The 20,979-nt window shown below is 44.3% G+C and overlaps 1 protein-coding gene across 4 annotated transcripts in view; it reads right to left on the bottom strand.

Annotated features, from left to right (window-relative positions):
• LOC126108575 (uncharacterized) overlaps positions 1–20,979 on the bottom strand; it is a 105,915-nt gene that overhangs the window by 24,187 nt on the left and 60,749 nt on the right. For 3 of the 4 annotated variants that reach the window (XM_049913866.1, XM_049913863.1, XM_049913864.1), the window contains one exon: positions 11,764–11,929. The exons of the other annotated variant lie outside the window; for it this stretch is intronic. In XM_049913866.1, coding sequence (XP_049769823.1) covers positions 11,764–11,929 — 166 coding nt within the window. The remainder of the gene's footprint in view (positions 1–11,763; positions 11,930–20,979) is intronic. 4 annotated transcript variants of the gene reach the window in all.

Genomic DNA, 20,979 nt, shown 5'->3' with positions numbered 1-20,979 from the left:
TTGAATTTCATTCATATAAGAGCTTCAGACTCATCCAAAGTAACCCTAAATATTGGAAGATATCATTTAAAAAGTCTGTGAGATTTAGAAAAATATGTGAGGCAAGATGATACCTTAACGGTCATACTTAATTTCCTTTTACCCCTCTCTTAAATTAAGTTTCATTTATATAAGTAATAGGCTAAAATTGTAAATTCTGTTCTATTTTCATCTGTTCTGACTGCAGCAACATACACAGAAACAAGTTTATGTTTCATTTATAATGATATTTAGCCATAAGTCACAAATAATTTTATCTGTGTTTGTGAGGTATAGTTGTCATCTGTCAGTGGCTTAGGAAGGGAAAAGGTTGTTCCTTATTTAACAAATAATATTTTGAAGAACGTTAGGAAGATTTTCCCTAGCTACAATTAAAAAAAATGCAATTATTCCAAGGATAATTACTAAAGATATTAACTATTTAATGATGTAAAGATATATTAGGTACACTTTACACTAACTGCGAATAAAGTAAAGTCTTGCATTCAGAATAAGATAGATTCTTCAGTAGAGATGCTATGAGCACTCTGGGACAAAACCTGTCACAGAGTTTGCTGCCCTTATTTGTATATGACATCGCATTCCAAGATAGTGGAATCGAAGATGGCAAGGCAGGAAATTAAAAAATCCAAGACAGGGCAACTACTGAAATATCCAAGATGATGGAAATACCTCACTTATCCAAATTTTAGAATGATGGGAAATTTAAGAAGCCTACTTACGACCGCGAGAAATTCAAGAAGGCCAGACTTGCGTACGCTGTCCTATTTTGGATGCACTCAGTATACCCAAATGGCATGTATATGGCCAATACATTTAGGGGCAGTGTTATGGAACAGTGTCTCGCATAACTGCTCTGTAATCTAATTAATAACCAATTCATCAAATTAGACTACAAATTCAATTCAATTTTCGAGCGATAAGTGAAAGTGTACATGTAACTGAAACAAATGCCAGCGATTGGGAATCTAATACGTTCTTCGTTATTGCAAGTCTATGCTGTGACTGACGTGTGTAACGTTTCTGTGTAAGCTGGGTCTGCTGGCTGGCTGTGGGAAGTCGAGAACTGCACGGCGAGAATAGCAAGTGGTTCGCAAAACTTTTTTTCGCTAAAAGGGACAGAATGCAGCCAGGTACACACTGGGAAGCAGCTGCAGCGCGGGACAGATGTGGGACGCCTTGCGTGGTCACTGCATGGGCAGCCGGGAGGAATCTGCATTCTGTAAATTCCATTGTGAGAAGGAGCAAAAGGAATAACTTTTAAAAAGATAGAGGTTTGTGACGGGTTGGGGAAAAAAATGAAGCAGAGAGAAGTACCCACTGGATCCAAAGGAGTCCAGCAATGTAGGGGCAGATATTCTGGGGCACCTGCTACAGGTGTCGAATACTAAAACCTACGACACTTAGAATCCTTTCTACTGTCAGTTGCCATCAGATAATAGAGTGCTGTAGTCGTACTGAATACTAGCTCTCGGAAGCTAAGTAAGGTTTCGCTACTCTTGTGGAAGATGCAGTTTTACAATGGGACCTGGTGAGCTATATCATACGGCTCATCGTCTGACGTGTATTGTTTCACGAAACCGTGAACAGTAAACGTTGTTGTTTAATGATCCAGGATTGTATAGCCCATCTGAGGGAAGACGAAACCAACTACTCAGTGTTTGAACAAGATGACGCTACTGCTAACAAAGCTTACAACACACTATGCGTCTTATGGAAGAGGTTTTTGGCGAAATTTTCATCTCAAAGAACCTATGGCAGCCTCGCTCCTCGGAGTTTATGCCAACAGACTTTTTTCTTCGGGGAATAGCATGTAGTGTACCGCAATCACCCATGCTTGATTCGAGATTTAAATATTGAAATAACTTCATACATGACAAGCATATCATAATCCGATGAACGGAAAGGGATTCCCAATAAAATTAGGCGGGTTCAGCCTTGTATAGTCACTCGTGGATGTCATTCCCAACATAGTGTACATAGTAACCGTACAGTTACTTTCTGAGCACCCATACAAGCAGTGGCTCTCAAGAGGCAATGTTGAGAAAGAAGAAATCTTGAGCTCTGCCGCATTTGACCAATGAAAAAATTCATAGGCCAAAAATGAAAATTTCTACCAACGCTGGGGCTCTAAGCCGGGTCTTCCGTTTAGCAGGAAGATGCATAAACTACGCTACCTTGACATAGTAGTTAGACACAACTGCGCAGACTACACAAGTGTGCTACCCCTGCTCCATCCATATTACTTTTCGCAGCACAGCCAGCCGCGGTGGACGAGCTGTTATAGGCCCTTCAGTCCGGAAACGAGCTGCTGCTACGGTCGCAGGTTCGAATCCTGCCTCGGGCATGGATGTGTGTGATGTCCTTAGGTAAGTTAGGTTTAGGACTGACGACCTCAGATGTTAAGTCCCATGGTGCTCAGAGCCATTTGAACCATCATTCGCCGCACACCACCAAAGTTGCGTCCCCTAGCCCTCTTCCCTCTTTTCGCTCACCGCATCGCAAAAAGTCCCTTGCAAGGGCGGGTGAAGAGTGCTCTGCACTGAATGATGATGTTAGCCCTGACGGCTCATATACACTGCTGAGCCAAAATATTATGACCGCCTGCTTCATAGCCTGTTTGTCCGTCTTTTGAACGAAATACATCACTGATTTCGAGTAACAGGGTTCCGACGTTTTGGAAATTTTGAAATTTGTGGTAAGTTTGTATGGGACCAAACTGCTGAGGTCATCGGTCCGTAGGCTTACACACTACTTAATCTATCTAAAACTAATTTATGCTAAGGACAACACACACACACACATGCCCAAGGGAGGACTCGATCCTCCGACGCCGGCAGCCATGCGAACCGTGGGAAGGCGTCTAAGACCGCACGTCTACCCCGCGTGGCCCCGACGGTTTGTTGGCACAGCTCATGTAAATCGCGTAAATAACGGGCCGCTGATTTGCTTACGCAGTGATGGCACCAGATAGCGACTCAGATGGCTACCGTAGGATTTACATCAGACGCATTTGGTCGCCGAGACATCACCGTGAGTTCAGTATATAGCTCCTCAAACCACTGTAGCACGGTTCTCGCTCCGATACACGGACCATTATACTGCTGAAAGATGACATCGCCGTCGGAGAAGACGCCGAGCATGAAGAGATGGCCGGCCGGAGTGGCCGAGCAGTTCTAGGCGCTACAGTCTGGAACCGCGCGACCGCTACGGTCGCAGGTTCGAATCCTGCCTCGGGCATGGATGTGTTTGATGTCCTTAGGTTAGTTAGGTTTAAGTGGTTCTAAGTTCTAGGGGACTGATAACCTCAGAAGTCCCATAGTGCTCAGAGCCATTTGAACCATGAAGGGATGCAGGCAGTATGCAACTGCCAATGTGTCTCCGGTTACTACCACAGGTGCCACGCAAGTGCAGGAGAATGTCTCCCACTCCATAATACTGCTCCCACCAGCCAGTGTCAGTGGGTCGCTGCACGTTTGAGGCCGCCGTTCACCTCGATGACGACCATCGACCTAGTGTAGCAAAAATGTGGTTCACCCGAAGAGCCGACACTTTTCCATTGATCGACGGTCGTATCCCGATGGTCCTGTGCCCACTGCAATCGTAACTGACGATGTCTTTGCCTCAACATGTTAACATGTGGGGGTGGTGTGCTGCGGAGCTCCGTGTTGAGCAATGCACGATGGGAGGTGTGCTCCGGAACACTCGTGCGTGCACCAGCACTGTGCTCTTTCGGCAGAGGTGCCACAGATCACCATCCGTGCTGCTCCACATAGCAGAGAAGCCTCCAAGCCCAACGTCCTGTGAAGAATAGTGGACGTCTAACCATTCAGCGCCTAATAGTAGTTTCACAGTCGAAACCCTTCCCGCAGATGCTCACGACAGTAGCACGTGAACATTCGACCGCCGTTTTAGAGATACTCGTTCACAGGTCGAATCTGCCATTTGTCGAAGTCGCTTATCTCGGTGGATTTCGCCATGTGCAGCCCGTATCTCCGCCGTCCGTGGCTGCTCCACTTACGCACTTTCGTCACTGCGTCACGTGCCCGCAGCGCCAGCAGGCGGCGTCCGGCGACGCGGTGGGCTGCCGTCGTAATGTTTCGGCTTATCGCTGTATATCTGTACAATTGGTGCCTGTCCTTTCGGACATGTCGGGAAGAAAAGACACCACTCATACAGGTTGTAGATGTTTTTGAAGGCCTTTATGGTCAAAAACATCAGATGGTAGAGAGTGCCAAAATTACCACTGTGCGATCTAGAACTAACGCTCAGCTATGAATACTTAGTTTTGTCTTATTTACTTTAGCAGTCCAGGCTAATACTGACAGTGCAAAATGACAGCCACTCTTCTCAGTGCACGCCTTGTGAGGCATGAAAGTTGCTCCCCCGACTCTGCTTGAGTTTTGTACACTGAATACTCCATGTAGCCACACGGGAAAAAAATACAATTAAGGGCAATGTGGTTTATTCGTTTGGATCACGTTACCAATTCTGACGCAGAGACATAAGCAGTTTGCACGACGTGTGCCCGCCTCTCTGCCCACTGAGGCCCTCGAGCTGCCAGCAGCACTCACTCACTCTGCACGGAGACGCTCACAACGCGACACTACAGAGCGCTCTGCCCTCTCCGACTCCTTTCGTACTCACAGGGCTTCAGGTTCAGTGTCTGGACGTAAATTTGCTGAGGTGACACCGCGCAGTTGTCAAACGAACAAAACAAAATTGGCTTTGAAGGAGACAAGACTTCCGAGTGTTGTTACCGAAACAGCATTTGACTAACTCAGCTTGTAGCATAGTTGGATTTTCAATCATGAACACGAGAGTGGAATCTAGCTAGTAGCATACTTTTTTAAATGTAATATTTATCAACAAATGCGAACGTTAAGTAAGAAATAAAAGTATCATCCTTTTATTGACGGTTACTAGATGTCTAAAAATGAATTTAAACTTCTTAGGAATATGCCAAAACGTATTTTATTAAATGAAAAAATTACATATTTCAATAACACTAGTGAGTCTGTGGAAATGATACTTTCTCATTATCTATCTGATGTATCGGCTTCGTATACCATATTTCAATTTACTGTCAGTAGCTACGAATAACCAAGATGTTATTCTTATTAAACACTATAGTTCCATATCTGTCAATTAAGATTACACTTTGTTAATAAATATAGAAGTTTTTTAAAAAATTAAAAGATACAGGGTGACGCAGAAAAACGGGAACATTTCCACAATCCAATAAAACTAGAAGTGATGAAGGAAATAAATTGCATTCATTGTAACTAAAAGCTTTCAACTTTGACATTTAGGAAACATTGATGGCATCTATCATTTTTCAAAAATTACGTCCTTTAGATGGCGTCCTCCTGTACGAATACATTCGTGAAACCTGCTGCTGAGATTCCTCATTGACCACTGCAACATCTCAGCTGGGGTACTGTGGATTGCATCCCAAATTCTCTGTTTTAACTCGTCCAGGATTCTTGGTCGAGTCGTGTAGACCTTGCTCCACGAGAAAAGTCACAAACGGATAGATCTGGCGATCTAGGAGGCCCGGGTATTTTAACGAATCGTGAGATCACACGGTAGCCAAACAATTCTCGCACGTATGCCACTGATTGCCGTGTAGTGTGTGATGTCGCTTCGTCACGTTGAAACCAGGCTTCTTGAACGTTTGCAAAGTTGCTCAATGCAGGAGTAACGAAAGTTCGTAACATCTCCGCGAACCGATCGGCGTTGACAGTTATTGTGTTTCGTTGTTCATTTGCGAGACAATGCGGTCCGATAATCCCACGTGATGAAACTCCACGCCATACTGTCACTTTAGTAGCGTGTGAAGGGCGCTCATGAACGTCATTAGGATTTGTGTTTTCCCAGTAGCGGTAGTTCCGTTTGTTCACATTACTTGTGCCTCATCTGACGTCCACAACTTTTTTTAGAAATTCATCGTCATTGTTTATTTTTGTTGTCATTTGTTGACAGAATCCTAATCGTAATCGGAAATCGTGGTCCTTAAATTGTTGCACCATCTGTAGTTTGCACGGATGAAATTTTAAATCAAGATGAAGGATTCTGCGAACACTCTCCCTGGACACTCCAGTCGCTGCTTCTTGCTTACGAATTGACGCCGTGGTCTCCGTAAGACAGACTCGCGTTCAACATCAGTGTTCGCTGGAGAACGCACACTTCTTGGTCGTCCTGTTGGTTTCTTTTTGAGGGCAGATCCAGTGTCTTCAAAGTTATTAATCCAACATTTTATCGCGTCTTTCGACGGAACGGCGTCATGACATCCTAAATTACAAAAATGTCAAAACTCCCTCTGCGCCGCTACCAAACTATCATTGTTTTTATAAAACACTTTTATGGATAACGCACGCTGTTGTCCGTTCCACTGATGCACGATTAGTGAAATGGCGAACTGTTTACTTGCTGTCTGCCACGAACCCGCAGTGCTGCCACGTGCGCATGGCTGCCACTACTCATTTCAAACTTTCCCGTTATTCTGTGTCACCCTGTATTTATCTTACTAGCAAGATTCGAACCATCGAACGTACTAACGTGCTGAGAAACCGACGAATTCGTCGAAATAGTGAAAATTGTTTTTAACTGCACTTGGAGATCTGCTAATTGTGAGCCGGCCGCGGTGGCCGTGCGGTTCTGGCGCTGCAGTCCGGAACCGTGGGACTGCTACGGTCGCAGGTTCGAATTCTGCCTCGGGCATGGGTGTGTGTGATGTCCTTAGGTTAGTTAGGTTTAAGTAGTTCTAAGTTATATGGGACTTACGACCTAAGATGTTGAGTCCCATAGTGCTCAGAGCCATTTGAACCATTTCCTAATTGTGAAAGGTGATATTTCAGAGTTCTTTGTCGTACTGTTTTAGAAAATTTATGTGCGTGCACTAAACTCCACCTGCTACAAGTGTGCACAAAATCGGAATCTGTGAGGACCCCTCGTCATTGTAGAATCCTTCTTTTACCACCAGCATAACTGACCTGAAGCCACTTTGGCACAAAAAACTTTTAAAAAGTACCTGACAGGTCTTTCACTGGAAACTGTCCTCAGAAGCATTAATAAATTCATTCTTCGGTATTGTGTAACGTCATCACATGTACAATCAGGGCCTTCCCCGTACTCTCTGCACTGCCGAAGGAGTCTGCTACCTCAGCAACAAACCACCTCCTACGCTCGCTAATGGGCGATCGTTATCAAAATCCATGCGCTGTGTGGAAAGGCCACATCACACAAGAATTTCAGTTTTCATACTACAGACCCTGGAAGCAAAAGAATCCCTTACGCGACTTGCCATAAGATGAAACAAATTGTACTATCTTGCGTACATGGATATGTTACAGCGTGTCATGAAATGATTCCGTAGTATCCATCATTTTATTTCCTACTGAAAAAAGTTTTTGGGCAGTATTACGTTAGTGAAGCATCTGTATACACGTACGAGGCTAATCCACAAACTAAGGTTACCAAAATTTTTTGAGGTGCAAAAAATTTAATTTGTCATAATAAAATTTAGATGCATTGTAGTACAGGTGTTGCATTATTTTTTCACGCGATCACCATTTATCTCTACACATTTTGTCATTCGTAGGACGAGTTTTTTGATTCCTGTGTCATAGACGTCTCCCCACGCCTTTATCAGTCAGTTCTTCACTTCGATTTTCACATCGTCGTTGTCGGAAAAGTGTTTTCCAATAAGATGTTTCTTCAATTTAGTGGCCGGCCGTTGTGGCCGAGCGGTTCTAGGCACTTCAGTCCGGAACCGCGCGGCTGCTCCGGTCGCAGGTTCGAATCCTGCCTCGGGCATGGATGTGTGTGATGTCCTTCGGTTAGTTATGTTTAAGTAGTTCTAAGTTCTAGGGGACTGATGACCTCAGACGTTAAGTCCCATAGTGCTCAGAGCCATTTTTGAGCGGTGTGCGGACGCGCGTTCTCATGGAGGAGACAAACTCTCGTAGTCAGCACGTCTGTTTTGTATGGCTCTGCGAAGTTTCTTCAAGATCCCACATCTTCCAGCATTTATTGCCCCACCTATTAGCAAAAAATCAATGCGCGGAACTCTTTTCCTGTCCCAAAACACTGACACGACGATTTTCCTTGCTATATCCTGGTTTGTGAATTTCTTGGCTATAATATTTCCGTTCATCTCCCTTTACAGACCCTCTATATACTTCATTTACCTTTCAGCTTTCCCTTCCTTGCTTAGGACTGGTTTTACATCTGAGCTCTTCATATTCATACAGTTGCTTCCCTTTTCTCAAGAAGTATCTTTAAATTTACTGTAGGCGGAATCAATTTTTCCCCTAGTGAAACATTCCTACATTTGTCCTCTAGCCATTACTGTGAAACTCATTTTGAGAGACGGTTGTATTCCGCTTCGCTTGCTTTATTTACTGCATTTTTATATTTTCTTCTTTCATCAATTGAATTCAATATCTCTACTATGCCTTGTCTTTCGACCCATTTGACACTCTGCTGCCTTCTCTATTTCATGTCTTATAGCTATCCATTTGTCTTCTACTGTATTCCTTTTCCCTGCCCTACTCAACTGCTGCGTAATGCTTCGTCTAAAAGAGGCAACCTCTAGTTTTTTCAACTTATCCGTGTTCCGTCTTCTTAATTTCCTACCTTTTTGCAGTTTCTTCAGCTTTAATTTACAGTTCGCTACCAATAAATTGTGGTCAGAGTCCAATCTAACCCTGTAAATGTCTTACAGTTTAAAATCTGGTTCCGAAATCCCTTTCTTGCCATTATGTAATCAATCTGAAACCTCCCAGTGTCTCCAGGAGTCTTCCATGTATACGCGCTACTTTGATGATTCTCAAACAAGGTGTTAGCGATGGCCGCGCGGGGTAGCCGAGCGGTCTAGGGCGCCTTGTCACGGACCTCGGGCTCCCCCCGTCGGAGGTTCGAGTCCTCCCTCGGGCATGGGTGTGTGTTGTCCTTAGCGAAAGTTAGTTGTAGTTAGATTAAGAAGTGTGTAGGCCTAGGGACCGATGAGCTCAGCAATTTGGTCCCATAAGACCTTGCTACAAATTTACATTGTTAGCAATGATATCCTCTGTGCAAAATTCGACCAGACGGCTTGCTCTTTCATTTATTTCCGTGAGTCGATATTAAATTTTTGCTTTTCTTCCTATCAAACTGCAGTCTTCCATCACAGTTAAATTATCGTTTCCTTTAACTATCTGAATAATTTCTTTTATCTCATCATACATTTCTTCCGTCTCTCCATTAGCTAAAGAGCTAGTTAGCATACAAACTTGTACAAATATTGTAGGTGTGGATTTAGAGCATATCTTGGCTACGTTAATGCGTTCACTATGCTGTTTCACGTGGGTTATCTGCATTCCTATTTTCTTATTCATTATTACACCCACTCCTGCATTATCCCTTTGTGACTTTGTATTTATAACCCTGTATTCATCTGACAGAAGTCCTGTTTCTCTTGACACCGAGCTTCGCTAAGTCCCGATATATCGAACTTCAACCTATCCTTTTTTAAAACCACTAACCTACCTGCCCGATTAAGGCATTTAACATTCCAGAATCCTATCCGTAGAACGCCAGATTTGTTTTCCTTGGTGATGACATCCTTCTGAGTAGTTCCTGCATGGAGATCCGAATGGGAGATTCTTTCATCCCCAGATATTTTTACCCAACAAGAAGCTATCACCATTTAATCGTAGAGTAGAGCCACATGCCAACGGGAAAACTACAGCTGCAGTTTCCCCTTGCTTTAGGCTGCTCGCAGTACCAGGACAGCAATGCCGTCTTGTTTAGCGAGATGAGTCAATCATCCAGACTGATGCCCCTGCAACGACTGAAAATGGTGCCGCCCCTCTTCAGGAGCCGTATGTTTGTCTGGCTTCTCGACAGGCATCACTCCATTGTTGTTGTACACAAAGTACAGCTATGTATCGCTAAGGCAGACAAGCCACCCAAACCGACGGCAAGTCCGTGGTTCATGCGAAACATCGGAAACTATGAACGAAATTTTCGCTCTGCAGCGGAGTGTGCGCTGATATGAAATTTCCTGACAGATTAAAACTGTGTACCAGACGGAGATTCGAACAAAGGACCTTTGCCTTATGCGGACAAGTGCTCTGCACTTGGTATGAAACTTTCTGGCAGATTAAAACTATGTTGCCAGACTGAGATTAGAGCTCGGGATCTTCGCCTATCGCGGGCAATTGCTCTACCATCCGAGCTAGCAAGCATGATTTACGACCAGCCCTCACAGCTTCAATTCTGCCAGTACCTCGTCTCCTAGGTTCCAAACTTCACAGGAGCTCTCCTGCAAACTTTGCAGAGTTAGCACTCCTGGGAGAAAGGATATTGCAGAGACATGGCTTAGTCACAGACAGGTGGATGGTTCCAGAATGAAGTATTGACTCTACAGTGGAATATGCGCTCCTCTGAATCTTCCTGGCAGACTAAAACTGTATGCCAGACCGAGACTCGGGATCTTTGCCTTTCGTGGGCAAGTGCTCTGCCAGCTAACCTTCCTTCCAGGAGTGCTATTCCTGCATGGTTTCCAATAGAACTTTCGAAGGTATGAGACGAGATACTGGCCAAACTGAAGCTGTGACGACGGGGTGTGAGCTGTGCTTGGGTAGCTTAGCCAGTAGAGAACTCGCGCACGAAAGTCCAGAGTTCGAGTCTCGGCCTGATACACAGTTATAACCTGCCAGGAAGTTTCTAATCAGAGAAGACTCCTCTGCAGGGTGAAAATTTCCTTCTGAAAACATCCCCCAGGCTGTGGCTAAGCCATGTCTCCGCAATATAATTTCTTAAGGAGTGCTAGTTTTTGCGAGGTTCGCAGGAGAAAAATGGTTCAAATGGCTTTAATCACTATGGGACTTAACATCTGAGGTCGTCAGTCCTCTAGACTTAGAACTACGTAAACCTAACTAACCTAAGGACGTCATACACATCCATGCCCGAGGTAGAATTCGAACCTGCGACCGTAGCAGCCGCGTGGTTCCGGACTGAAGGGCCTAGAACCGCTCGACCACAGCGGCCGGCTCGCAGGAGAACGTGTGTGAAATTTGGATGGTAGGAGACGAGATGTTGGCACAATTGAAGATGTGAGGACGGTGCATGAGTTGTGCTCGGGAAGCTCAGTTGGTAGAGCACTTGCCCACCAGAGGCAAAGGTCCGAGTTCGAGTCTCGGTCCAGCTCACAGTTTCATTGGAAACTATGATTTAACCAACAGAAAATTGCAATATCGCTTGAGAACAAATTAGTGTATTTGCACGTGCTCTTTACGCTTTTTTCTGTAACAATCCAGAAGAATTGTACTTGTTTCCCATTGCCATTACGTGAAGTTTTTTTGTTGTCATGTTGTATGTGCTTGGAATGTACGAACATAAATTTGTTTACATCATCAGGTACACCACTCACATAAATGCAGCTGACTGCTGTGTATTACATCGAACTTCAAGGAGGAAACTCTCTCTCTCCAGGAGACAACGCCGAGGCAGGCTTGGCTTTAGCCGGTGGCAGTGACGGGAGGGCACTGTGTGCAGCCAGTTTTTTTTTTTTGGCTTCTCCGCTAAATGATTACGACTGCAACTTTTTCTACCCACAGGACTTTTACCTGCTATGTCCACCTCTTCAATGACCGCGAAGCCCTCGGTTGTGGAATTTCATAACTCTACTGAAACAATTACTCGTGATCATGTGTTACTCAAAGATCAAATGCTTACCTTGGAAAAATCCGACTTCGTAGATATCGATGACCAGCTGCACACAAACTTGTCTTTTTCCATCCTTCAGACCCTTCATGTACAATTTATACTTCCCGTAAGGTAAGGCGACGAACTTTTTTAGGGTGATCGGTCGTGTCCAGTACCGATGCATGTAGTAGGTGCCCTGCCGACAGAGGTAGCGATGTAATTACACAATACAGGTTTTGTGACTAAATCAAAACTTCAACTTGTAGGATTATTCTCTGTCGAGGTCTTTACTGAGTATCAGATGTAGCAGTCTCTTCCTGTTTTTTTTTTCTGCTCCTTTCATAACTTAGACACGCTTATTGCATTTTGGCCATCATATACTGGCACATGTAAGTTAAGGAAATAACAAAGGACGTTGAAATTCACACTCTAATAGTTAACATAGCAATGAGTGAACATCCTGATACTTTTCAGCAATCAGTGGCGAATGACAAAGACAGGAACAGGAAAGTCGAAATCTCAAGGCATTCGCCTAACACGAGTGAAATTAAGAAACAGAGTGCGTCGTGGTCTCCTGACCTTCATTGCTTACATATTCCGCCCTCACAATCGTATTCTGCACATCAAGACGCTTCATTCGAACCCACACTCGATAAGATAAAGTCAATCTTGTATGAATTCATGTAAATTATATGCAAATAACTAATAAGTCGCAAGTGCGCACCGTGGTTGAAATACTCGAGGCTGGCGTACACACACACATTCCAGACACGACGCCACAGGAGCTTTTAGTTCGAGAGAGGCGAAACCGCACGCCAGGAGGCCAGTCCCAACCCATCCACGTCGGCCGGTGACCGCCTGCAGAGCAGACAGCATTTGCCCGAGTGAAAGGACGACCCCGTGTTCGGCTAAAAAACCAATTTCCGCTACACTGTGTGGCAGCGGCCAGCCTACGCATTCTTTACACATAGCACGCAGAGATTTTCACAGCGAGACAGCAAACGCCAAACGCCGATACTACAGATTTCTGGATTGATCGCCTTAAACGAAACGTCATTCTCCCGTTTTAGAAGAGCAATGCTGATTGGCAGACGATATTTCTGACGCCTTGAGCTGAAGGAGTATTGGAAGAGAACGAAAGATATACCCCTTCACGTCTGGCGTGGAGAGGGGCCGTTCTGTTGTCGCTCTTGGAGCGAGATCACGTAACGACTGCGTGCGCGCTCGTACTTGTACTCAAAGAGCGAGGAACAAGTCTCTCCTCAGTACTTCACTGGGAGAGCACCTCTGTCGAGAGCGAATCGAAGTGTGACTCTATACTGAGTCCTTGCAATTAAGCGTTGTTCACTGTATTGGCCGACACACTCATTGTGCAGTGTGAATGGACAGAGTTATAGTTAAACGCCTGCGAGCGAATTTTGAGTGGCATCGCGGTGGACTGGTTATCTGACGAGTGTACCACGCCAATAGTTAGACTAGGGGCGAATAGAAGTCCTTGAGTTCATCAAGGCATAGGGAGAGTTTGATTGGCGAAGGTCAATCCAGATAGAACGAGAGTTATTTTATTTGTCAGCAGCAAGCGACGCAGACAGCTGTCATCGCAGCTTACAGTATTGTGCGCTACAGTTCTTGAGAGCCCCATATTTCCTCCACAACAGTACACTTCACTGCATTTCAGACGCGACAGCCTCGACCGTACCTAGCAACATTCTAAAGGATAACTATTCAAGTTGAGTATCTCCTCCATGTCCGGACAACATCTCTTTGGTTCACTCAGAGACTCCTGGAGACTTCCCTTGTTGAGAGCCCTTCCTGGCACAAAGAGACAATGTGGACGCGATCGAACCGCGATATCTAGGCATGGTTGAACTACAGACAACACGAGCCATGAACGTCCTTCCTGGTGGAATGACCGGAACTGATCGGCTGTGGGACCCCATCCGTCTAATAGGCGCTGCTCGTGCACGATTGTTTACATTTTTTGGCAGGTTTTGTGACATCTCTGAACAGTCAAAGGGACTGTGTCTGTGGTACAAAATCCATAATCAGTGACTGTATTCAGGAGTTCTGGGAACTGAGGTGATGCAAAACATGTTTTTGGTGTGTGTAAATGAATACTTAAATATGGAGCTCTAAAACCGGCAGTATATTTACAATGTGAAGCAGATACTTTTATGAGCCGATAGATTGATATTTTATCAGTATGTTAATCGAATATCTATATGTTGATGCCATTTAAATATCGATATATCGGATACTCGATAGCTTTAAAAATATCAACAGTTCTATCAGAAAGTGCAGGTGGGTTGTTTCTCGAGGAGGTCCTGGCTATACTTCGGTCTTCCGTGAAGATGTATCCATGTCCACAGGACTGAATGCATTCGTTCTTGGTGTGACGAAGGCTTAAAAACCCTACTGCACGTCGTCCGTTAAATCACTCAGTCTTAAGGCCAGGTTCTCATTCAAAATGGTCGAAAAATCGATTTTTTGTAGCATTTTTGAAAGATATTTGCGTCAGGAAGGTTGATATAGGTCTTGGAATTGCAGACTAAAAAATGGCTCTGAGCACAATGCGACTCAACATCTTAGGTCATAAGTCCCCTAGAACTTAGAACTACTTAAACCAAACTAACCTAAGGACATCACACACACCCATGCCCGAGGCAGGATTCGAACCTGCGACCGTAGCAGTCCCGCGGTTCCGGACTGCAGCGCCAGAACCGCACGGCCACCGCGGCCGGCTGCAGACTAAACATAAGTAACGAAAACACTATTTTTATCAAATTTTGATTAAAATTGGCCAAAAGATAATATTCGGTCAGCCATAATGGATTATCGATTTTGAATTTTGAAAATCTAACTTCAGATTTGTGTTCAGCGACATCAAAAGTGTATAATGACATAGTTTTTACGCAAATTCAGCTAATAATTAATATAAAAGTTAGCCCTAAACCTTAGTCATGGTTTTCCTCGAGAAACAATTTTTTAAAACTCCATGCAGCATAAAATAAAAACGGTTCAACCTATTAGCTTCTAACTTTGACTCCCGAAAAGCAATAACTACTTTTTGTAAAGCCATAAAGAGTAAAAAAAAAAAATCCAACACAGAGTTCGCTTCAACATCATATCGCTAAATTTAACGTTGTTTCATTGTAGTTAGGTACAAGCTCCCATAAATTTAGTGTAGTATCTACTGATGTTATCCATTTTTGATTTGAGATAACTTCTAGAGGCTACACTCTCCGCAGCAGGTGTACTTCAAACTCGTAGGTTCTCGATCAGACCTCGATTATGGGCTCCATTTTCTTCTTTTTTGTATCGAAAATCTAAAATATAGTTGAACGTATGTCTTTTCATTGTCTCAAAAAAAATTTCGAAACTTTGCATATTTTTTGTATTTTTTGTTCATGTGAATGAGAACTTGGACGTATTTTCCAATAAAATATGGACTCTCATTCTCTGCAAATCAAGGACAACATCAAGACTGCGTGCCTTGTGACGCCGTAGCAGTGTCGTATCTGTTGTGGAAGGGGCATCTGACTTTTTGCCACTGTGGCTCTTGTGTGAGTGGGGGTTGCTATTCTGTTATTCTGCGTAACGGATTAATCTGAGATGTACCCTTTACCCTGTGGCTACTGCAAGATGCAATTTACACCCCCACACTACTACAGAAGTCAGACAGACGCTCCTAAAGAGAAATGCCTGAATAACTTTCAGCAATAAATATCTTCTGGAGTCCTCCGCTGCAAGGAAATGATACAAAAATTTACAAAATTTCTTACGTAGCTAGTCGGATATTTGGGTACTGGAGTAGTGCTAGTTAGTGTAAGAAAAACATGAAACTAACGAAAATTATTATTTATTTTGCAAAAATTCTGAGAAATCACAATGGCAATTTTAGTTATGAACTGAACTACTGCAGTGGATGACCGCTACCTACGGATTATAGCTCGGAGGAACCCTGACGGCGACGCCACCATGTTGAGTAATGCTTTTCGTGCAAGCACAGGACGCCGTGTTACAACTCAAACTGTGCACAACTTCACTCCCGACGTCCATGGCGAGGTCCATCTTCGCAACCACGACACGATTATAGTTGGTGGTGACTTTAATTTACACTCGATATGTTGGCGAAAATACATGTTTAATTTCGGAGGTACGCATAAAATATCATCCGAAATCGTTCTAAACGCATTCTCTGAAAATTATTTCGAGCAATTAGTTCATGAGCCCATGGGAATAGTAAACGGTTGTGAAGACACACTTGACCTCTCAGCAACAAATAATCCTGAGTTAATAACGAGCATCAAAACCGATACAAGGATTAGTGAACACAGGGTTGTCGTAACGAGACTGAATATTGTAATCCCCAAATCCTCAAAAAATAAACTAAAAATATACATATTCAAAAAGGCAAATAAAAATTCGCTTGACAATCTCCACTCATTCCTAATTAATAAAATAAGAGTAGATCAGATGTGGCTTGAAATCAAAGAAATAGTATTGGCAGAAGTTGAGAGATTTATTCCAAATAAATTAACAAACGACGCAGCTGATCCTCCTTGGTACACAAAGCGAGTTAGAACACTTTTGCAGAAACAACGAAACAAACGTGCCAAATTTAAACAGACGCAAAATTCCCAAGATTGGTGATCCTTTACAGAAGCTCGAAATTTAGCGCGGACTTCAATGCGAGATGCTTATAACAGTTTGAGGCGTGGTAAAAGTTTCTGTTTTGAAGAGCGCGCCGCAGCGCGTAGTGTGAAGCAGTCGCCCTCCGTTTCTGGCGGTGGCGCCGCTGTGGCAGTCGCAGCTTTGGTGTCTCCCTCTGGTGGGAAAGGGGAAAGGCTGCCTGTCCACGTGCAGTTAAGGGGCGCTGTGAGCTCGCCAGTGGGTCAGTCTGGGCCAGTCGCTCGTCCCCTGCTTGCTCCTCTGCCTCTCGTCCGCATTTGTTAGGCAGTTAGTGTCTGTCTGTCGTTCGGAGCTGCCTCTGTCATGTTTCTCGGATTCGGTGTGTGAACGAATTTAATGCTAACGGCCTAATTCCTTAAATATGTTTTTATCTTGCCTATCATCTGGAGAGGCGGTATATGTGTACTGTAGAGCATGTTTGGCCAACCTTGCATAATTTTATGTTAGATTACATTTCATGGGCTTTTATTTAAATGGTCATTTTAGTAAATAAACTTGCCACTCTTCCACCATAAGACTTTCTTAGAAGTTAAAATCAAGTTGCACCTTCAGTGGCACGTTTATCTATTAATTTTAGTCTTTTGTACCATTTCCATCCCTCCTTTGGGGTACATAGTTTTTGAGCTTGTGTGAATTGTTAAAACTTTTACTTTACGGTAATCTGGTGTGTTGCAGATTTGCACCAGTGTAGTCTTTCAGAGGCTGTTGTGAGCGGTCTAACTACGGCCGCGTCTAAAGGGAGCGGCAAACTTCTCAGCCCGAAAGCTCATACACTCAAAAATTTGTTTCTTTCTGCCTCTGAATAAATTGTAACTTGATGTTTGGAGGGTGCTTTCTGCTTATAATTTTAAATCTGTTTCTAAAAAAAATGCTTTTAGGAATAAAATTCCCATTTGTTGAAAGCAATTTTATTTTGATTTCATAAGTTACTCCCTGGCAACTACTTCCACGCTCACATAGTGTGACTAAATGTGTTAATGTTCTTGATGAATCGCTAGTAAATAAAGTAAATTTTTAAGAATATTCTTTGAAATTAAATCCACAGTTCACAGTTTCCACAACGAAACTTTGTCTCGAAAACTGGGAGAAAACCCAAAGAGATTCTGGTCGTATGTGAAGTATGTTAGTGGCAAGAAACAATCAATGCCTTCTCTGCGCGATAACAATGGAGATACTACCGAAGACAGTGCTGCCAAAGCACAGCCTTCCGAAACCCCTTCACAAAAGAAGACGAAGTAAATATTCCAGAATTCGAATCAAGAACAACTATCAACATGTGTAATGTAGAAGTAAATATCCTCAGAGTAGTGAAGCAACTGAAATCACTTAATAAAAGCAAGTCTTCTGCACCAGACTGGAAACCAGTTAGGTTCGTTTCTGAGTATACTGATGGATTAGCTCCATACTTCGACGAAAGATCCGTATTAAAAGACTGGAAACTTGCACAAGTCACACCAATATTCAAGGAAGGTAATAGGAGTAATCCACTAAACCACAGGTCCATATCGTTAACGTCTATATACAGCAGGATTTCTGGAACATATATTGTGTTTGAACATTATGATTTACCTCGAAGAAAACTATCTATTGACATACAGTCAACATGGGTTTAGAAAACATAAAAAATGGCTCTAAGCACTGTGGGACTTAACATCTGAGGTCATCAGTCCCCTATACTTAGAACTGCTTAAACCTGACCAACCTAAGGACATCACACGCATCCTTGCCTGAGGCAGAATTCGAGCCTGCGACCCCAGCAGCAGCGTGGTTCCGGACTGAAGCGCCTAGAACCGCTCGGCTAGGGCGGCCGGCTTAGAAATCATCGTTCCTGTCAAACTCAACTAGCTCTTTATTCACATGAAGTGTAGAGTGCTATTGACAAGGGATTTCAGATCGATTCCGTATTTCTGGATTTCCGGAAGGCTTTTGACCCTGTACCACACAAGAGGCTTGTAGTGAAATTGCGTGCTTATGGCCTATCGTCTCAGTTATGTGATTGGATTTGTGATTTCCTGTCAGAGAGGTCACAGTTCGTCGTAACTGACGGAAAGTCATCGAGTAAAACAGAAGTGGTTTCTGACGTTCCCCAAGGTAGTGTTATAGGTCCTTTGCTGTTCCTTATCTATGTAAACGATTTGGGAGACAATCGAAGTACCCGTCTTAGGTTGTTTGCAGATGACGCTGTCGTTTATCTAATAATAGAAGATCAAAACAACCTGCAAAACGATTTAGAAGAGATATTTGGTTCAAATGGCTCTGAGCACTATGGGACTTAACTGCTGAGGTCATCAGTCCCCTAGAACTTAGAACTACTTAAACCTAACTAACCTAAGGACATCACACACATTCATGCCCGAGGCAGGATTCGAACATGCGACCGTAGCGGTCACGCGGTTCCAGACTGAAGTGCCGAGAACCGCACGGCCACACTGGCCGGCTTAGAAGAGATATCTGAATGGTGCGAAAAGTGGCAGTTGACCCTAAATAGCGAAAAGTGTGAGGTCATTCACATGAGTGCTAAAAGGAATTCGTTAAACTTTGGTACACGATAAATCAGACTAATCCAATATTTGTAAATTCAACTAAGTACCTTGGAATTCCAATTACGAACAACTTAAATTGGAAGGAACGCATAGAAAATGTTGTGGGGAAGGCTAACCAAAGACTACATATTATTGGCAGGACACTTAGAAAATGTAACAGACCTAGTAAGGAGACTGCCTACACTGCACTTGTCCGTCCTCTCATAAAATACTGCTGCACGGTGTGGGACCCGTACCACATAGGACTGACGCAGTACATCGAAAAAGCTAAAAGTAGGGTAGCACGTTTTGTATTATGGCGAATTATGGGAGAGAGTGTCACAGAAATGATACAGGATTTGGGCTGCACATCATTAAAAGAAGGCGATTTTCGTTGCGACGGAATCTTCTCACAAAATTCCAATCATCAGCTTGTAATAATAGAGAATTATGAAGGTGGTTCCATGAAACCTCTGCCATGCACTCAAATGTGATTTGCAGAGTATCCATGTAGATATAGATGTAGATGCAGCGTGGTACAGATGGGCCCAACAACATGCCGAATGGATCGCTCAGGACTGCGTCACGTTCTCTTCACTGATGAGTGTCGCATATGCCTTCAACCAGACAATCGCCAGAGACGTGTTTGGAGGCAACCCAGTCAGGCTGAATGCCTTAGACACACCAGCGAGTGCAGCAAGGTGGAGGTTCCCTGCTGTTTTTAGGCGGCATTATGTGGGGCCGACGTACGCCGCTGGTGATCATGGAAGGCGCTGTAACGGCTGTACGATATGTGAATGCCATCCTCCGACCGTTAGTGCAACTATATCAGCAGCATGTTCCTGAAACCCAACAAACTGCCATCTGCTGTCTCCTCCTACCATCCTGTCAGCCTTACCTCGGTCTTCAGCAAGGTCCTGGAATCCAACCTTACCCGACACATCCACCAACATCTACGCCAGCACTGCCTCCTTCCCACTACCCATTGTGGCTTTCGACCATCCTTCTCTGCCGATGACCTTCTCCTTCACCTCACTCATCTCCTCTCCGAACAGCTCAACTCCCGCCAGTCCACCATCTTCCTCTCCCTCGACCTTGAGCGTGCTTACGACCGTGTATGGAATTCTGGTCTCCTCTTCAAGTTCCAAACATTCACTCTTCCTGTCAACTATGTCCGTCTGATAGGGTCCTTTCTTTCCCAACATCCTTCCTATGTCAGCATCCATAACACAGATTCCTGTACCTTCCACCCTTCCGCCGCTGTGCCCCAAGGTTCCGTCCTCTCCCCTCTTCTCTACCATCTGTATATGGCAGACATGCCACTGCCTCCACCCCTTGTCCACCTTCTCAAGTACGCCAATGACACCGTCTTCCTTGCCCTCGCCCCCACCCTGCACCGCTCCCAACACCTTCTCCAATCCCATCTTGACCAGTTCACCATTTGGTGCAACCAGTGGTTGCTCAAGGTCAATCCTTCCAAGAAGCAGGCGATCATTGTAGGCAAAGCCACCCCTTCCTTCTGTCTCCTCGACTTCTATATCACAATTTCTGGCTGTCCTATCACCCTCACCCCCACCCTCAAGTACCTTGACGTCACCCTTGATCATCGTCTCTCATGGACCCCCATCTCTGGACAATCCAAGCTGAGGCACGCTACCGCCTCCATATCCTCGAGCTCCTTTCTGGCCGCACATGGGGTCTGGCCCCCTGCACCATCCTCCACACCTAGAAATCCTTCATCTGCCCTATCCTCTGCTACGCCCCTCCAACCTTTTAGAAATCCCTTCAAATCCTAGAACGCCATGCACTCTGCCTCGCCCATCACATCCATCTCCCCTCCCCCATGCGGATCTTGTATGACCTTATTCCGTTCCCGCACTTCCTCCTTTTCCTCTAACCGATACGGATCCTCTTCACCTCCTGTAAACTTGATCCCCCTCACCTGCTTGTCTCTCCCATCCATCCCCACCCCTGTCCACAGCTGTGCCTGTATTCCCACATCCCACCTGCTATCTCTCCACACTCCATACCT

This window comes from Schistocerca cancellata, chromosome 11, assembly GCF_023864275.1.
Source record: "Schistocerca cancellata isolate TAMUIC-IGC-003103 chromosome 11, iqSchCanc2.1, whole genome shotgun sequence".
NCBI classification, from domain to species: Eukaryota; Metazoa; Arthropoda; class Insecta; order Orthoptera; family Acrididae; genus Schistocerca; species Schistocerca cancellata.
Note: the sequence above shows the minus strand (reverse complement) of the source record. Positions and strands in the feature narration are given on the sequence as shown.